General features: G+C 32.5%; 1 protein-coding gene across 2 annotated transcripts; it reads left to right on the top strand.

Moving 5' to 3' along the window:
* The first annotated feature begins 3324 nt into the window (after nucleotides 1-3324).
* Nucleotides 3325-11021, top strand: LOC105142425 (protein phosphatase 2C and cyclic nucleotide-binding/kinase domain-containing protein). 2 transcript variants are annotated; one of them, XM_011050052.1, is made up of 15 exons: nucleotides 3328-4697; nucleotides 4813-4944; nucleotides 5055-5285; nucleotides 5421-5546; nucleotides 6105-6167; nucleotides 6263-6345; nucleotides 6757-6988; nucleotides 7066-7382; nucleotides 7535-7622; nucleotides 7713-7779; nucleotides 8309-8586; nucleotides 8740-8805; nucleotides 8956-9077; nucleotides 9958-10114; nucleotides 10220-11021. In XM_011050052.1, exons 1-15 carry the CDS (start codon nucleotides 3657-3659, stop codon nucleotides 10463-10465), a joined length of 3249 nt encoding a protein of 1082 aa, XP_011048354.1. In that variant the 5' UTR covers nucleotides 3328-3656; the 3' UTR covers nucleotides 10466-11021. The 2 variants fall into 2 exon arrangements, 1 of the variants encoding a protein (XP_011048354.1); XR_845555.1 differs by lacking the exons at nucleotides 8740-8805; nucleotides 8956-9077; nucleotides 9958-10114; nucleotides 10220-11021 and having other exon boundaries at nucleotides 3325-4697; nucleotides 7066-7399; nucleotides 8309-8515.
* Nucleotides 11022-15103: the final 4082 nt, after the last annotated feature.

Below are 15103 nucleotides of genomic sequence, written 5' to 3'. Positions count from 1 at the left end.
GTTTCTCCATATTGTTTTTTTTCTTGCTGTAGTGTTTTTCCACATATTTTTTTTAAAAATCATATTTGTCGATTTTTTTAATATTGAGCTGGTTAAGAATTCAACTTTAACTTTCCCCACATGTTTTTTTTCTATTTTTTCCCTAAAATTTTCCTCTTTTTTGTGTTTTTTTTCATAATTATTTTTTTTTATTTTTTTAATATGGAGCTGGTTGAGAATCTAGCTTTGTAGTTTTTTCTTTAAAATACCGTGGATTGCTACAGTATTTTTCCACATAGTTTTTTTTTCTCAAAATAGTCTGTAAATTCTATTTTTTTCATATTGAGTTGGTTAAGAATTGAGTTTCGTAGTTTTTTTTTCTTAAAAACACTAGGTAACTACAATGTTTCCTCACATGATTTTTTTTTTAAATTCTCTTTATTAATTTTATTATTTTTAATATTAAGTTGGTTGAAAATTACAGTTGTAGATTTGTTCATTTAACTTTTTAAATATTTGAGAATTCAGCTTTGTAGTTTTTTTAAAAAAAATATTGTGGATTGTAATAGTTTTTCATATATATATATATATATATATTATTTTTTCTAAACACCGATAACACATAAGTATGTCACAAGTCTATGGTATTTCACCGGCACGTTATCTAGAAAAAAAAACAAATATATAGAAAGAAGAAATTTTTTTTTTAATCAGACCTGCATCCAAGATTATTGAATCTAGCATTACAATCAAACTCATTTAAATCCGAGTCATGTAAATTTAATGTTATTATTAATATTATAAATATTATTCTTAAATTAAGTATTGGAGTTAAACCTAATACTTTTAGATATAACTTTATAAAAATATTTAATATTTTTAAATTTTAATTTTTTTAATATATTTTATATAAAAAATTAACACATGACATCGCAGGCCATGTAACTAGCGTGTGTGTATATATCATGTCCACTTGAAAAAGGGTGGGTGATAATGAGTGAACGTGGGTGGCGCTCTCAATCTTCTGTTGCGGGCTCTCTCTTGTTCGGGCAGTACACTGAAGGCAGTCGTAGCTGGTGAGAGGCACAAACTTGAAGGAATGATTGCCGTGCTTGCTGGATAGATACACGCCCATAAACACAACCCATTCACGCACTCCCCTGCCTCCCTTTTCCTCTTAGCTTTTGGTATTTGTAGAACTAAACATTCCTAGCTGAACGACAAGCATAGTAATTCATTCATTAATGATAAGGTTAGGCAATTCATGCCGAGGTGATGATTTATCCTACGGGGCTGCTTCGGCCATAGGGTTGCGACGCAATCTACATGTTTATTTTTTATTTAAAATTATTTTAAAAAAATTATTGGACCGTTTTAATTTACTAATATTAAAAATAAAAATATTATTTTAATTTTTTAAATAAAAAATATTTTTAAAAAATAATGTATTTTTAAATACCATTTTATAATCTTCTCCCTGGACTACATCACTCAAGATTTAGCAACATGGGAAGCGAAGCACACTCGTTTTAGTGCTATCAATACGGCAAATCCTTCACATAAAGGGCCTTTTATTTTTTATTTTAAAAATATTTTTGAAAAAATATTAAATTTTATTTTGTTTTAAATTAAATTTTATTTTAGTATTTTCAAATTATTTTAATATAATAATATTAAAAATAATTATTTTAATAAAAATTTATTATTTTAATATATTTTTAAATAAAAAATACTTTAAAAAAACCCCTACAACACTCTCAATAACCTAAAAAAATATCAAACTCATTTTATGATATCAAACTCATTTCATTATTTTTTTATATTTTTTTAGTGGCACTACTATATATATATATATGTATGTATGTATGTATGTATATTATGTTATCAAGCCCTCCAAAGTATAGAAATCAATTTTCTTTATATGGATTTTAAATAAATTACCTGCATTCATGCTAGTATATATGGATGGTTGGTAGTGTAGTTATAATTGTTTTTTAAAATATTTTTTATTTATTAAAATAATATATTTTTTATTTATTAAAATTTATTTTTGTTATTAGTGCATCAAAATAATATAAAAATATCTAAAAATATTAATTTTAAACAAAAACATAAATTTTTTTAATTTTTTTAATATTTTTAAAATAAAAAAATAAATATATCTAATTTATTTACTGAACAATTTTTATATGTCATTTATGTGTGAAATGGAAAATATTAAGATTAAAATAATATTAAAAAGCAATCTACAATAAAAAAATGTAATGTTTTTTTATTAATATAAATATTTAAATTAGCTTGTATATATTTTAATTAATTTTATAGGTTTAAAATTAACAATTATATAAATATTAAATGACTATAAGATTTATAAAATTCAAATTAATAATATTTTAAAAATAATTTTAAAATTTAATTAGTTGAATTATAATTATTAAAAAAATATAACTTTAATTAAGGTGGTTAAGAATGTGTTTAAAATCGTGTATTTTAAAATTTTAATTTTTTAATTTTTTTTATCGTATTTTCAACAAAGAAATTGCTTAACAATCATTCAAGCAAAGCAAACTAGCCATCGAGTCATCCAGTGACACTTTCCTATCAAGGTGACAAGGCACCAAATAACAGGAAGAAGAATATATTTTTATTTTTTTTGCCCCTTTGGTAAATGCAATCCACAAGCAAATTTTAATCAACAGCGCGTGTGACATGACCTGACCTCAAAAAAGCTGCCTCAATCCACACATGCACTGTTACGTCAAAATCAACGTCGTGTCATTCATACATTCATTCATTCATCACAACACCCCCCTATCCTACGCGCTTTGCATCCCCCAATTCCATCCCTGTTTATTGAGGCAGTTCTCACCCCATACTATTCCTCATCTGTCACTTTGATCCCTGTACTATAAATATATGCAAATATGTCCCTTAAATCACAATTTCTTTTACTATTCTTAGCATCATCCCCATTTTCTTCCTCGAAATAGACTTCACTGTTACACTTATCCCATGGGGGAGTTGGTTTGCTGCATTCATTAATGATGTAAAGACTAGCTTGTTTCGCTTTTACTTATTCAAATTGCATAATTTTACATGTGAATAGGAAAATAAATTAAGTTATTGTAGATTATGTTCTTAGAAAAACACCAAATCAAATGAAATTGGATGGAAGGATGGGCGTTGCCAAGTAGATTAAGGGATCTAATTGCAATTTATTACTATACAAGGTCTAATATGAAGAATCTAGAAGAATACATGGATGAAAATCGGCATTAAATCCCCACTCTCCCTTCACTCAGAGAATGAGAAAACAACCCAAACCAAACACCTGAAGCGCATTACGCACCCTGCACCTTCTACTCTCATCCAGCTAAAATAAGCAGTTTAATCCCAGGAAAAACAGTCACAATAAACCACTGAGCGGTGATCACTCCACAGAATCCATCCAGTTTTCTCCTTGTCTGCTAGCATTTCCTTCTTCCTTTTTTTATGACCACTCACTGCTCTACTACTTTCACTCCCCTCATTATTTTTATTTCTATTATTATATTACAACAAATAATAATAAATTTATTTCCCGGAACGGTTGTTTCTCTTTCCTTTCTAGCTGATTCCAGATCGAGAATAAAAAAGTTTGGAAAAAAAATCAGAAGTTGATTGATGAGTCTTGAGTAATGGGCTGCGTCTACTCGCGATCCTGTATCGGCGAGGTCTGCATACCGAAAGACCTGAGAGCAAAAAACCAAAACCACCAAGAAACCACTCAGAAAGCTGGAGAGATTCCAGTCTTCTCCCCTGCTGCATCATCTTCATCGCACGAATCCGAAACTCGTGACCACATCAACCAATTAAGCAACCATGACTTAGGAATTGCAGGACTCTCACGTGTCTCCTCGCAGTTCCTCCCTCCTGACGGATCTAGAACCGTCAAAATCCCATCAGCAAACTACGAATTAAAATACTCCTACCTCTCGCAGCGAGGGTATTATCCTGACGCCTTAGATAAAGCGAATCAGGATAGTTTCTGTATCCACACTCCATTTGGTGCAAGTCTGGATGATCATTTCTTCGGTGTTTTTGACGGGCATGGGGAATACGGTGCTCCATGTTCGCAGTTTGTTAAGCGGAAATTGTGCGAAAACCTGTTACGGAACGGGAAGTTCCGGGTGGATGCTGTAGAAGCATGTCACTCTGCGTTTTTGAGCACGAATTCGCAGCTACACGCGGATAGTTTAGATGATACTATGAGTGGGACCACTGCTATAACTGTTTTAGTTAGAGGGAGGACGATTTACGTGGCGAATTCGGGTGATTCGCGTGCTGTTATAGCCGAGGAAAGAGGGAATGAGATAGTTGCAGTTGATTTGTCGATTGATCAGACTCCATTTCGTGTTGATGAGCTTGAGAGAGTTAAGCTTTGTGGTGCCAGAGTGCTTACATTGGATCAGATTGAAGGGTTGAAAAATCCTCATGTTCAGTGTTGGGGAAATGAAGAGGGCGATGATGATGGGGATCCGCCCAGATTGTGGGTCTCGAATGGGATGTATCCAGGGACTGCATTCACTAGGAGTATTGGGGATTCGATAGCCGAGAGTATTGGTGTTGTGCCTAATCCTGAGATTGTTGTTCTGGAACTTGGACCTCAGCATCCTTTCTTCGTGCTTGCTAGTGATGGAGTTTTTGAGTTTTTGTCTAGTCAAACTGTGGTTGACATGGTAATTTTCCTTTTCTTCTTGTGTTTTAAGAAATCTGATGCTGCAAAAACGATACCGCTGCAGTTCCTTATTTCATATACAATTGCAGTTTCTTATTCTGCTTGTAAATCTCCAGGTTGCAAAATATAAAGATCCACGCGATGCCTGTGCTGCAATTGTGGCTGAATCATATCGACTTTGGTTACAGTATGAAACTCGTACAGATGATATCACAGTGATAGTTGTGCATGTTAATGGTCTAACTGAAGTAGGTGGACTGGACTTGTTGCTTACATCAATTCTCAAACTCTCTTTCTCCTACTCTTTGTTTCTTAACTCTTCAATTTTTTTTTCTTCTCATCCTTTTCCTATTGTCAGAGTTCTGTTAGTCAATCTACAATAAGTCCAGGGGCTTTACGACCACCTGTTCCGCAAATTGTTGAGGTAACAGGATCAGAATCACCTGCAAACTTTGGGTGGAATGCTAGGAACCCTCGCGTGAGGCATGATTTGTCACGGGCACGCCTGCGTGCCATTGAGAGTTCACTTGAGAATGGGCAGCTCTGGGTTCCTCCATCTCCAGCTCATAGGAAAACCTGGGAAGAAGAAGTAAGTATTATTTAGTACCTTATCTACTCTTGCATTTGAAGTGAACTTGTGTAAGAGAGAAGTGGTACTGTTCTTTGGGAGTTTTCACATGGAATATCCATGGGTGCTAAGTTTCTACTTATTCATATGCTACAGGCACACATTGAGAGAGCATTGCATGGTCATTTCCTCTTCCGAAAGCTTACTGATACTCAGTGTCATGTTCTATTGGATTGCATGCAAAGAGTTGAAGTTCTGCCGGGAGAAGAAGTTGTTAGACAGGTTAGTTTGTTCCTTGTTTCCTCTTTTAGTTTGGAGCAAAACTTTTACGGAGTTCTTTAGCTGACTGAATGAGCTGGAACTACCATAGAAGAATATATGATCACTGTAATGGATATTTTTTGGTGTAATGGAATGTTGGTCACCATTTCTTGATCATATCCTCCTTCCATTTCATTATATCACAAGCTATTGCATTCTATTAGACATGCTATAAGATGCATGAATGTGTTAATCGAAGGAAGATATGAATCTGAAAGCATTTTCAGTACCTGGTTAGCATTGTAAAATTCGTGAACAAAGCTTTTAAATGGTCAACCTACTCCAGAAAACAATGCTTGAAACATAGAGCTGCCTGCAGCCTTCCTGATATGTTTTTCTAGGACCAGACAATTGCAAATGGAGCAGGTAATTGCTATTTGATACTGGCCTTACGTTTGCATGGTTGAACCTAAACAAACTACCAAATGCAAGAAGTACAGAATATCTTCTTTAGTGCCAGCCAATCTGGGTGGAGTTTTATTTTGACTGTAGAACTTTAATGATGGTCATGATTGGCAGGGTGGTGAAGGTGATTGCTTTTATGTTGTTGGCAGTGGAGAATTTGAGGTGTTGGCAACTCAGGTTTGCATTTCTATCTTCATTAAACTGTCAACTTATCTTTCGTTTTTTGAGGAGTGAAGGGCCATGGATTGGTTGCTGATGCTATGTGATGTCAGGAAGAGAAAGATGGAGCATTGCCTAGGGTTTTGCAGTCCTATACAGCAGATAAGTTATCGTCTTTCGGAGAGCTGGCGTTGATGTGAGTTAAAATTCCAATTGCTTTTGTACTCATGCTCTATGATATTTCCGTTGTTGCAAAACGTTCTTTGATTTTTTTCATAAGCAGGAAAAAAAATGGATTCAAAACGTTCTTTGATTTTTTTTTTCATAAGCAGGAAAAAAAATGGAAGTCAACTGAACAGGTTCCCGAGCAATTGATCTCTGTTTGCTTTGTGATTGTAAACTTGTAAAACTATGTTTCAAATTGTTACAAACACTTGCATAATTGATTCAATACTCTTAGTAACCTGAACTCTTCCCTCACTTTCCTTTATGTAGGTGCATGATGTGATATTCTGTGAATTTGTTGATACATTCCTAACAGATTAAAATGGTTTTATTTCCTTATTTATTCTTTAAATGATAATCCTTGTTATACATGGAAATGCAGGTACAACAAGCCTCTCCAGGCCTCTGTTCGTGCTGTGACGAGTGGAACATTGTGGGCTCTAAAAAGAGAGGATTTTCGAGGAATACTGACATCAGAATTTTCTAATCTGTCATCCCTGAAGTTGCTTCGTTCTGTTGATTTGCTTTCTCAATTGACAATCTTGCAGCTTAGTCATATTGCAGATACTCTTTCTGAAGTTTCCTTCTCAGATGGCCAAACCATAGTTGATATGGTAAACTTGTATGCTTGAATATGTTTTTCTTACACTGGTTTCATTTTGATTTATGTTTCTTGAACTCGTAATTGCAGGATGAGGGTCTCTCTGGATTACACATCATCCAAAAAGGACAAGTGAGAATTACTTTTGATGGGGACTTATTAAGTTGTCCAAATGTTGGAAGTCTGAAGTCTGAAAATCAAAAAGAGGATGATTATCTGCACTGTGGTAGCAAGCTATCCTTAGAGAAGAAAGAGGGAAGCTATTTCGGTGAATGGGAACTTCTTGGTGAACATTTTGATTCTGTAAGTGCAGTTGCTATTGGTGAATGTGTGTGCTCTGTCTTGACAAAGGAGAAATTTGATTCAGTTGTTGGCCCTTTGGCAAGGCTTTCCAAGGGAGAGGAAAAGTACGTTATAATTTCGAGTATGGAATTAAGTACCTGAAAGAAACTATTTTTCTTAATTGACATTCATAGTGTTTCTCTCTCTCTCTCTCTGTGGGTCTTTTTATTCCTCAACGGAAATTTTTTCGTGTTTTTTCTTAATTGACATCATTTAGGTCAAGGAGCTCTTCTTTGAATTTTTTCAAGGAATCTGCTGAAATTACCAATGTGGCAGCTCCTCTTGAAATTCGGCTATCTGATCTTGTGAGAGATGTTCTGTCTGTTGCTGTGCTGCTGATATTATACTTAATAGAGATATTATCTGGACATAGTCTAATAATGTTATCTGTATAGGAGTGGAGCCATTCTTTATATTCCACTGATTACAGTGAGGTTGGGCTTGTAAATTTGAGGGACTCAGGTTGGTTGCTCTGTTCATCTGTAGCTCCCTCTTTTCGTATCCCGCACCATTTTCTTTTCCATCAGTCATTGGCCAGTTGTTTGATTGGCTAGGTTTGAAGCATAAACAAGTGCAAGGTTGCATATAATTTTTAGGGTAAATTACAATAACCACCTTGAGGTTCTGAAATTACAAAGACCACCTAAAAGTTCGAAATTTGACAGAAATCCCCTCCATGAGGACTATCCTCAAGAAAACCTTTTAAAATCTCTTTTTGTGCCCAAAATGCTCTTATTATTTTTAAAACCCCTTTAACAGTAAGGGAATTTTGGGCACAAAGTGTTTTTTTTTTAAATTTTTTATAATATCTTCAAACCTTTGGGTGTTCTATGTAATTTGAAGATAAGCAAATTTGACACGCACCTACTTTTCCAACCTTCATGACTATACATGCTTGCATGGAAAGGGGCTGATGAAAATACCAGGTGTGCTTTGGTGTTTATGGGAATCACACAGATTCTTATGAAATGCACCTTTTTTGTTCTTTCAGAAAATCTGCTTAGTTTGAAAAGGTTTTCAAAGCAGAAGATCAAGACTCTGGGAAAGGAGGAGCAAGTTTTGAAAGAGAAGAATCTTATGAAGAGTTTGGGTACTTCAGCTTTTGTGCCTGAGGTTCTATGTACCTGTGCAGATAGAAGACATGCTGCCATATTGCTAAATACATGCCTTGCTTGCCCATTGGAATCAATACTTCACACAGCACTTGATGAACCATCTGCACGGTTTTGTGCTGCCACTGTTGTTATTGCCTTGGAAGATTTGCATAAGGTTTCTTGTCTAAAAGCATTTCTTCATCATTTCCCTGTTGAATTCCTGATGTTGTAGTTTAGATATGATTAATGAAGTCTTTTACCTGAAGTTGTTGTTCAGATATGATTATTACAGGTTTTTACAGTGCATCTGTGTTTCATTTGTTTTCAGAATGGTGTTCTCTACAGAGGGGTGTCTCCTGAGGTCTTAATGTTGGACCGAACAGGATATATACAGGTTGGTTCTGGATTATGTTTTACCTGACATCATGTTCTTAGATATTCAGATCAGTTTCATGCTACTTTACAGTAAACTTTCTCCTATTACTTACGAAGGAAGGTGAATTTCATGAATTATGCTTAATTGTTTTATTCTGTTGTCTTGTAGCTAGTAGATTTCAGGTTTGGAAAGAAGTTGTCTGGTGAAAGAACATTTACAATTTGTGGAATGGCAGACTCTTTAGCTCCTGAGATAGTTCAGGGAAAGGGGCATGGTCTTCCTGCTGACTGGTGCTGATCCATCATTTCATACCTAAAATAGAACTTTGGTTTAAATATAGCAAATGCTTTATTTAGCATCCAAAAGGAATCTTTTATGATTGTTTGTGTTTGCTGTTTGCTCTTCTGTTACCGAAGTGAACATATTTGGTCATGTTAATCTAAAATTATATAGTGCTAAAGCTAGCCATTTAGAGCAGAACAGTCATTTTAGTTTAACTTAATTGATTATATGTTCAGGTTAGCTGCTATTACGAGAAGTAGACATGGAGATTATTGTGTGCAATCACATACTTTATTTCCTTATGTATTTTTTGAAGATTTTGTGAATGACTATCGGTAGTATTTATTTACGTAAGTCTGAGTTAAGTGATCACCCTGTGTTTTCGGGAAGAGTTAATGAAAATAGGAAACTAGGATTCAGTATGCCAAGAATATGGTAATTCTCATATTTGTTCTGAACTAACATAAAGAAAATAAAATTTAAAATTATGTAAATAAACAAAACAATCATTCAGGTATATGAATGATTGAGGACTAGCACTCATTATTCCTGTATTTTATATGCTAATGGCATTTAGCACTACAATGAACCTTGCAGTTCAATAAGATTTTAAGTAGACATATTTCACTATTTGCAAATGTTTTTTTTTTTCAATATGAGCATGTGCATGAGAGGAAAAAATGGAAACGAGAGTCTTGCTCTTCTCATGGAGCACAGTGTGAACTCTACATATTTATAGTTCAGTCCACGGGTAATGTTTAATGGTAATTGAAGGTGTGCGTGTTCCAACCATGCCTGCTATTTATGGTGATTCTGTTTCCTCCTTTTCCATTGAATTCTGGTTGAAAGATCTGCAACAGCTTTTAACTTTTGTCTGTGGTTGTGCAGGTGGGCATTGGGAGTCTTGATCTATTTCATTCTGCAAGGTGAAATGCCATTTGGGTCGTGGAGAGACAGTGAACTTGATACATTTGCAAAGATTGCGAAAGGACAGCTAAATCTTCCTTCTAATTTCAGCCGTGAAGCTGTTGAGCTCATCACTCAGGTCTTGTTGAGACTGTTTAAATTTTCTCTTTCATGATTTTTCTTTCATTTCATGCAGTAAATTGTTAAAGCCATCAGATTCTTACTTGTGTATAAACCTCTTCAGTTGCTTGAAGTTGATGAAAGTTCAAGACTTGGAAGCCTAGGTCCTGATTCTATAAAAAATCATCCATGGTTTGATGGTATTGACTGGAAAGGGATTAGAGATAGAAGCTTTCCTGTTCCTCGTGAAATAACCTCTCGGGTTGCCCAACATTTGGAAAGTCACTCTGTGGAGTGCACTGCTCCTCTAACTTCTCAGTCACAAGATTTAGACGATCTCAATGCTCCTGAATGGCTTGATGATTGGTAGAAAAATAATTGACATGGGATTTCCATTTCTCCACTACTATTTGGGATGGAGCTCTCCTCTCCAGTGAGGCCAGCTTTTGGGTGCTTGAGTACACTTGAGAGCCTAGAGATTGCAGAAGGTGTGCACAGAATGAAAAGTGAGCTTTGCGCCTGAACTGGCTCAGAGTTCTCCAGCCCTTTTCTGGTCAAAGTACTTGATTATGATAGCATCAGCAAATAATATCATATGGTGGGTAGTTACACTAACCAATTCAATGGAGAGGTCAGTTAATAAACTTTTCTATATGTTAATCGTGTATTTTCTTTCCCACTTCAGTAAATGTGTATATATGTAAATGAGAGATGGTTTTTTTCTCCTATAACGGAATATAGCTTCCCACTTTATTCTTTATATGGCTTTTGATTTCACTGGCTTAGAAACATGGCTTTGCGGCAGGTTCTCTCTCTTATATTCTTTCATTAATAGCTAATGTGGAATGTATTTTTATTGTTGAGAGCTGCTTCATGGATAAAACTCAATTGATTGAGATAAATGAACATGGGGAAACCTTTTTTGAGAGTGTTGTTACGTTTATTAGGGCGTTGGCTGAATCGGTCAGCCCTTTCTTTTTTCCGCCGAAATTTATATATTCTCCACTGTAAATCCCTTCTATTTTCATTTCCAATAAGCCCGCAAATGCAAATTCAATTGTTTTACAGTCGTGTCTCTGTGTGTGTGCGTGCTTGGAAAGACACTGTTCGGCTGGAAATATTCCTCTCATTGATCGGAACCTATGGTGGAGGCCTCGCAGGGAAAACGTTATGAGATTGTGTCTGATATCCCTTGGTAGCTCTGATAGTTTTTGTTTCTCAATTGACATGGATATCCCTTGCGGTGCTGAAATCTATGCGCCGCCCTAGAATGTTCGAAACCAGCAGCAATGTATGGTAGATATGGGTTAAGATTGATTGTGATCCAGAATAAGTAGATATTTGTTACATAGGCTATAGAGATTAGGGATGGAGGGTCCTCAATGCAGTCGATTTGTCAGTTTGGGTTACGGGTGAATTATTTCCAAACAATATGGGGAAGAAGACAATGAGAGTTGCTACGAGGGCCTCAAAGCCCTGAAGGAAATGCTGGGCTGTAATTGTTACTTGCACTGCTGCTGAATGTCACGAAACTTCTTTTTTGTAGGGGTGTTTGGTGGTGTTGGTTTTTATTTATGTATTTATTTTATTTTTAGGTGTGTTTTAAAAGTATTTTTGGTTTAAAGAAAATATTAAATTGATGAATTTTTTGAGTTCTTTCTGATGATTTTCATGTATTGATGTTAAAAATAAAACAAATCTAAAAAAATAATATTTAGATATATTTTTAAATGAAAAGCTATTTTGTAAAGTATTCTACACCACAATACTAAATATGTTGCCGTCCACCTTTTTTTTTTAGGTTTTGTGAGGGCATGTCTACTTTGGTAATCAATGTGCCATTCATTTTCCATATATATATATATATATATATATATAATCATAAAAGGTGGTTTTAGTGACTAGAAAATTAAGGTTTAAGTTTTTAAACTCTAAAAAACTAAATTTCAATTATTTTTCATCTAAACTCATGAATAAAAAAAAAAACCATTTCATGAGCCTTTATAACCTTGTTTCCAACAACAAATCAATCATAAAAGGTGGTTTTAGTGACTAGAAAATTAAGGTTTAAGTTTTTAAACTCTAAAAAACTAAATTTCAATTATTTTTCATCTAAACACATGAAAAAAAAAAAACCATTTCATGAGCTTTATAACCTTGTTTCCAACAACAAATCACATTCTAAATAACTAATAAGTTAAAAACCAAATAAAATTAATTTTTTTTGAAGAGCTAATCTACCTTTTCTAGCATAATTAAAGACAGAAATCACTTATATTAAGTTTTTATAGAAAATATGAATTTATAAATATTAAAATCAAAAGTTATTAGTAGCTAGAATCAAGCTACTCTAGAGTTTTTTCTCTTCTTAAATTTTTCAGTAACTCTTGCTCTCACTGCTTAATATTCAGGAACTAAAACATAAAATAAATAAAGTTAGACCAACATAGAAGATATCAAATGTAAAAAAAATTAAAATGAAGAGATCAAAATATAAATTTACATGCCTTTTGAACAATAACCAGGTGGAAGAGGTTGCATTTAAAAAAATAGGAGGCATGCCTGTTGACTCAAGAGCAACCTCGCCATGCAGGGACTTTTAAAATGGGAAAGTGACGCTGTGTTCCATGGATTGCCGGCATACGTTGACCTTAAAATGGGTTTTCTTTCCCTTCACTACATCACAAATCCTAATAAATTCTTTTCTCACAAAAAATAAAATAAAAAAAATAAAACTTGGATTCATAGAAGTAATTAGAAAACAACTAGTGGGAAAAGAAGCACATCTCCTCCATAAAACTAAGCTATTAAATCATAGTGCCGACAAAGTCATGGTTTAATTGTTCTTATAAAATAAAAACATAAATCTTGGATTCATTGAAGTAATTAGATAACAACTAGTGGGAAGAGAAGCACATCTCCTCCGTAAAACTAAGCTATTAAATCATAGTCCCGACAAAGTCATGGTTTAATTGTTCTTAGCAGTTGAAATTAGACTGTCATGATGCATCAAAACATCTAATATGCTCGGGAAGTAACAAGGTTTTTTTTTCAATGATTATACAGAAATTCATCATATGTTTATATTAATATTTTTTTTAAGATTCAAGAAATTGATGATCGGTGGTGATAGAAGATCCAACACTTGTAAAATAATTTTTTTGTGATATTTAGGAATTTTTTAATAATAAAGTTAATATTTTTTAATAAAAATTATAATAAATGAAAAAATAAACTTTAAATTATTAAAAACAAGAGTGTTTGTTTTTATATATTAATTATATATGATAAATGCTCTGTAAAATAAAAATATAAATAAAAAAATAAAAAAATAATAAACAGATTGATTATAAATTTAAACGAATTAAGCTCATATAAAATCTACACCCAAATATATAATAAAATGTGCGAGGGAGAAAAACGATTCAAGACAAGAAAACAGACCCAGCTCTTACATCATCAATGGCCAATAACAAGCACAAGTCCAGTGCCTTCTGTCTTGCGCCAGCAATTTTGGACAGGCCACCTAATATTATAGTTAACTAACTACTTTAGTTATGCTTGGGTACGGGTTGGATATTTTTAACTCAACAAAATCATTTTGAATATATAAGATCTTTCAAGGTTTTTTTTTACCTAAAAAATTTAATGTGTATATTTATAATTAAATAAATTAAAAATAATCTATTTTAATAAAAAAAATATTAACAAAACTAAAGATAAAATTGAAAAAATTGAAAAACAAGTGTAAATCAAGATATTTGACCTCAAATATAAGTTATTTACCTGATTGTGTTTAATGAATTTATTTATCAAAATTAATTTTTTTATTTGGTCAAATGATAATAAAAATAAATACACATATAAAATTGATTTAAAAAAATAAAAGAAAAAAACATATTATGCAAGGTTGTAATATTAGATATCTTATTCATTTTTTGTTTTTAAAATAAAATTTCATTTACATAAAACATAAAAAAATTATAGATAAATTAGAATAATCTCTTCAAAAATCAAATACATAGTAAAATAATTAAAAAAAACCTTTATTTTTAAAAAATAAACAAAATAAAAAAATCTGAGAAAATAAGTATTAATTTAAATATAACTTAAAAAACCCTTTAAGAAAGTACATATTAAAAAAAATTAATTAAAAAAACTAGAAAAAAAAAAAAGATTAGGAGTTATTGGAACATGCAAGCTAGGCTAGTGTGCATGGCCTACATGGAAAGGGAGCATGTGTCTAAGATCTTTTTTTATTTTTTTACTTCGGATATTCATTCCAATTTGTTTTGAAATATTTGTTTTTGTTTGGATTCTGATAATTATTGGAAAATCAAGACTTATAATATTTTAATATAAAAATTTATTTTTTAACCTATTGTGAACTCAAAACACTATTATCGTGACTAAGAGACCCAAACTAAAAAGCCATTTACTCCAGTATTAAGTTTATTGATTTTTTTAATTGAAAAGATTAAATAATAACTATACTTTTATAATGAATAATAATTTATATCTAGGTATACAGTGAACTCACCATGCACCTCAGTTTTTTTGTCCTAATTGCTGAAAAGAAACTCTATATTAATCAAATTATAGTTAATAAAAGCTATATGTTAGGGGTTCGTTTGATAGTACAGTGAGATGTAATTGAAATTATATTTTGCCCTGACTATAATTTTAAAATTATTTGGTTAATTAATACATATATAATTTTATAAAGGTTTCACTGAAGACTCTTTTGTTTTAAAAGCCTATAATTTATAGTTTTTATAAATCTATATCTTCAAATTACAACCCAAAAACTACTATAATATCAACTACATTACAAAATTTATAACTTATGGGGCTACACATCATTATGATATTAACGTGAAGTGGTAATAATATTAGATGGTTGGCAAACATGTGTTTGATAATGTTGTACATGACGCTTTTAAATTAAAATAATATTTTTTATATTAATATATCAAAACCATTATAAAAATCTATAAAGTTATTTTTT

Source organism: Populus euphratica, unplaced genomic scaffold, assembly GCF_000495115.2.
Source record: "Populus euphratica unplaced genomic scaffold, PopEup_1.0 scaffold189.1, whole genome shotgun sequence".
Taxonomy (NCBI): domain Eukaryota; kingdom Viridiplantae; phylum Streptophyta; class Magnoliopsida; order Malpighiales; family Salicaceae; genus Populus; species Populus euphratica.
Note: the sequence above shows the minus strand (reverse complement) of the source record. Positions and strands in the feature narration are given on the sequence as shown.

Coding starts and splice junctions, on each gene's coding strand:
- LOC105142425 (XM_011050052.1), top strand. CDS start 3,657: ATGGGCTGCGTCTACTCGCGATCCTGTATCGGCGAGGTCTGCATACCG. Junction 6,346..6,756: donor TTCGGAGAGCTGGCGTTGAT/GTGAGTTAAAAT, acceptor ATGGAAATGCAG/GTACAACAAGCCTCTCCAGG. Junction 6,989..7,065: donor GCCAAACCATAGTTGATATG/GTAAACTTGTAT, acceptor TCGTAATTGCAG/GATGAGGGTCTCTCTGGATT.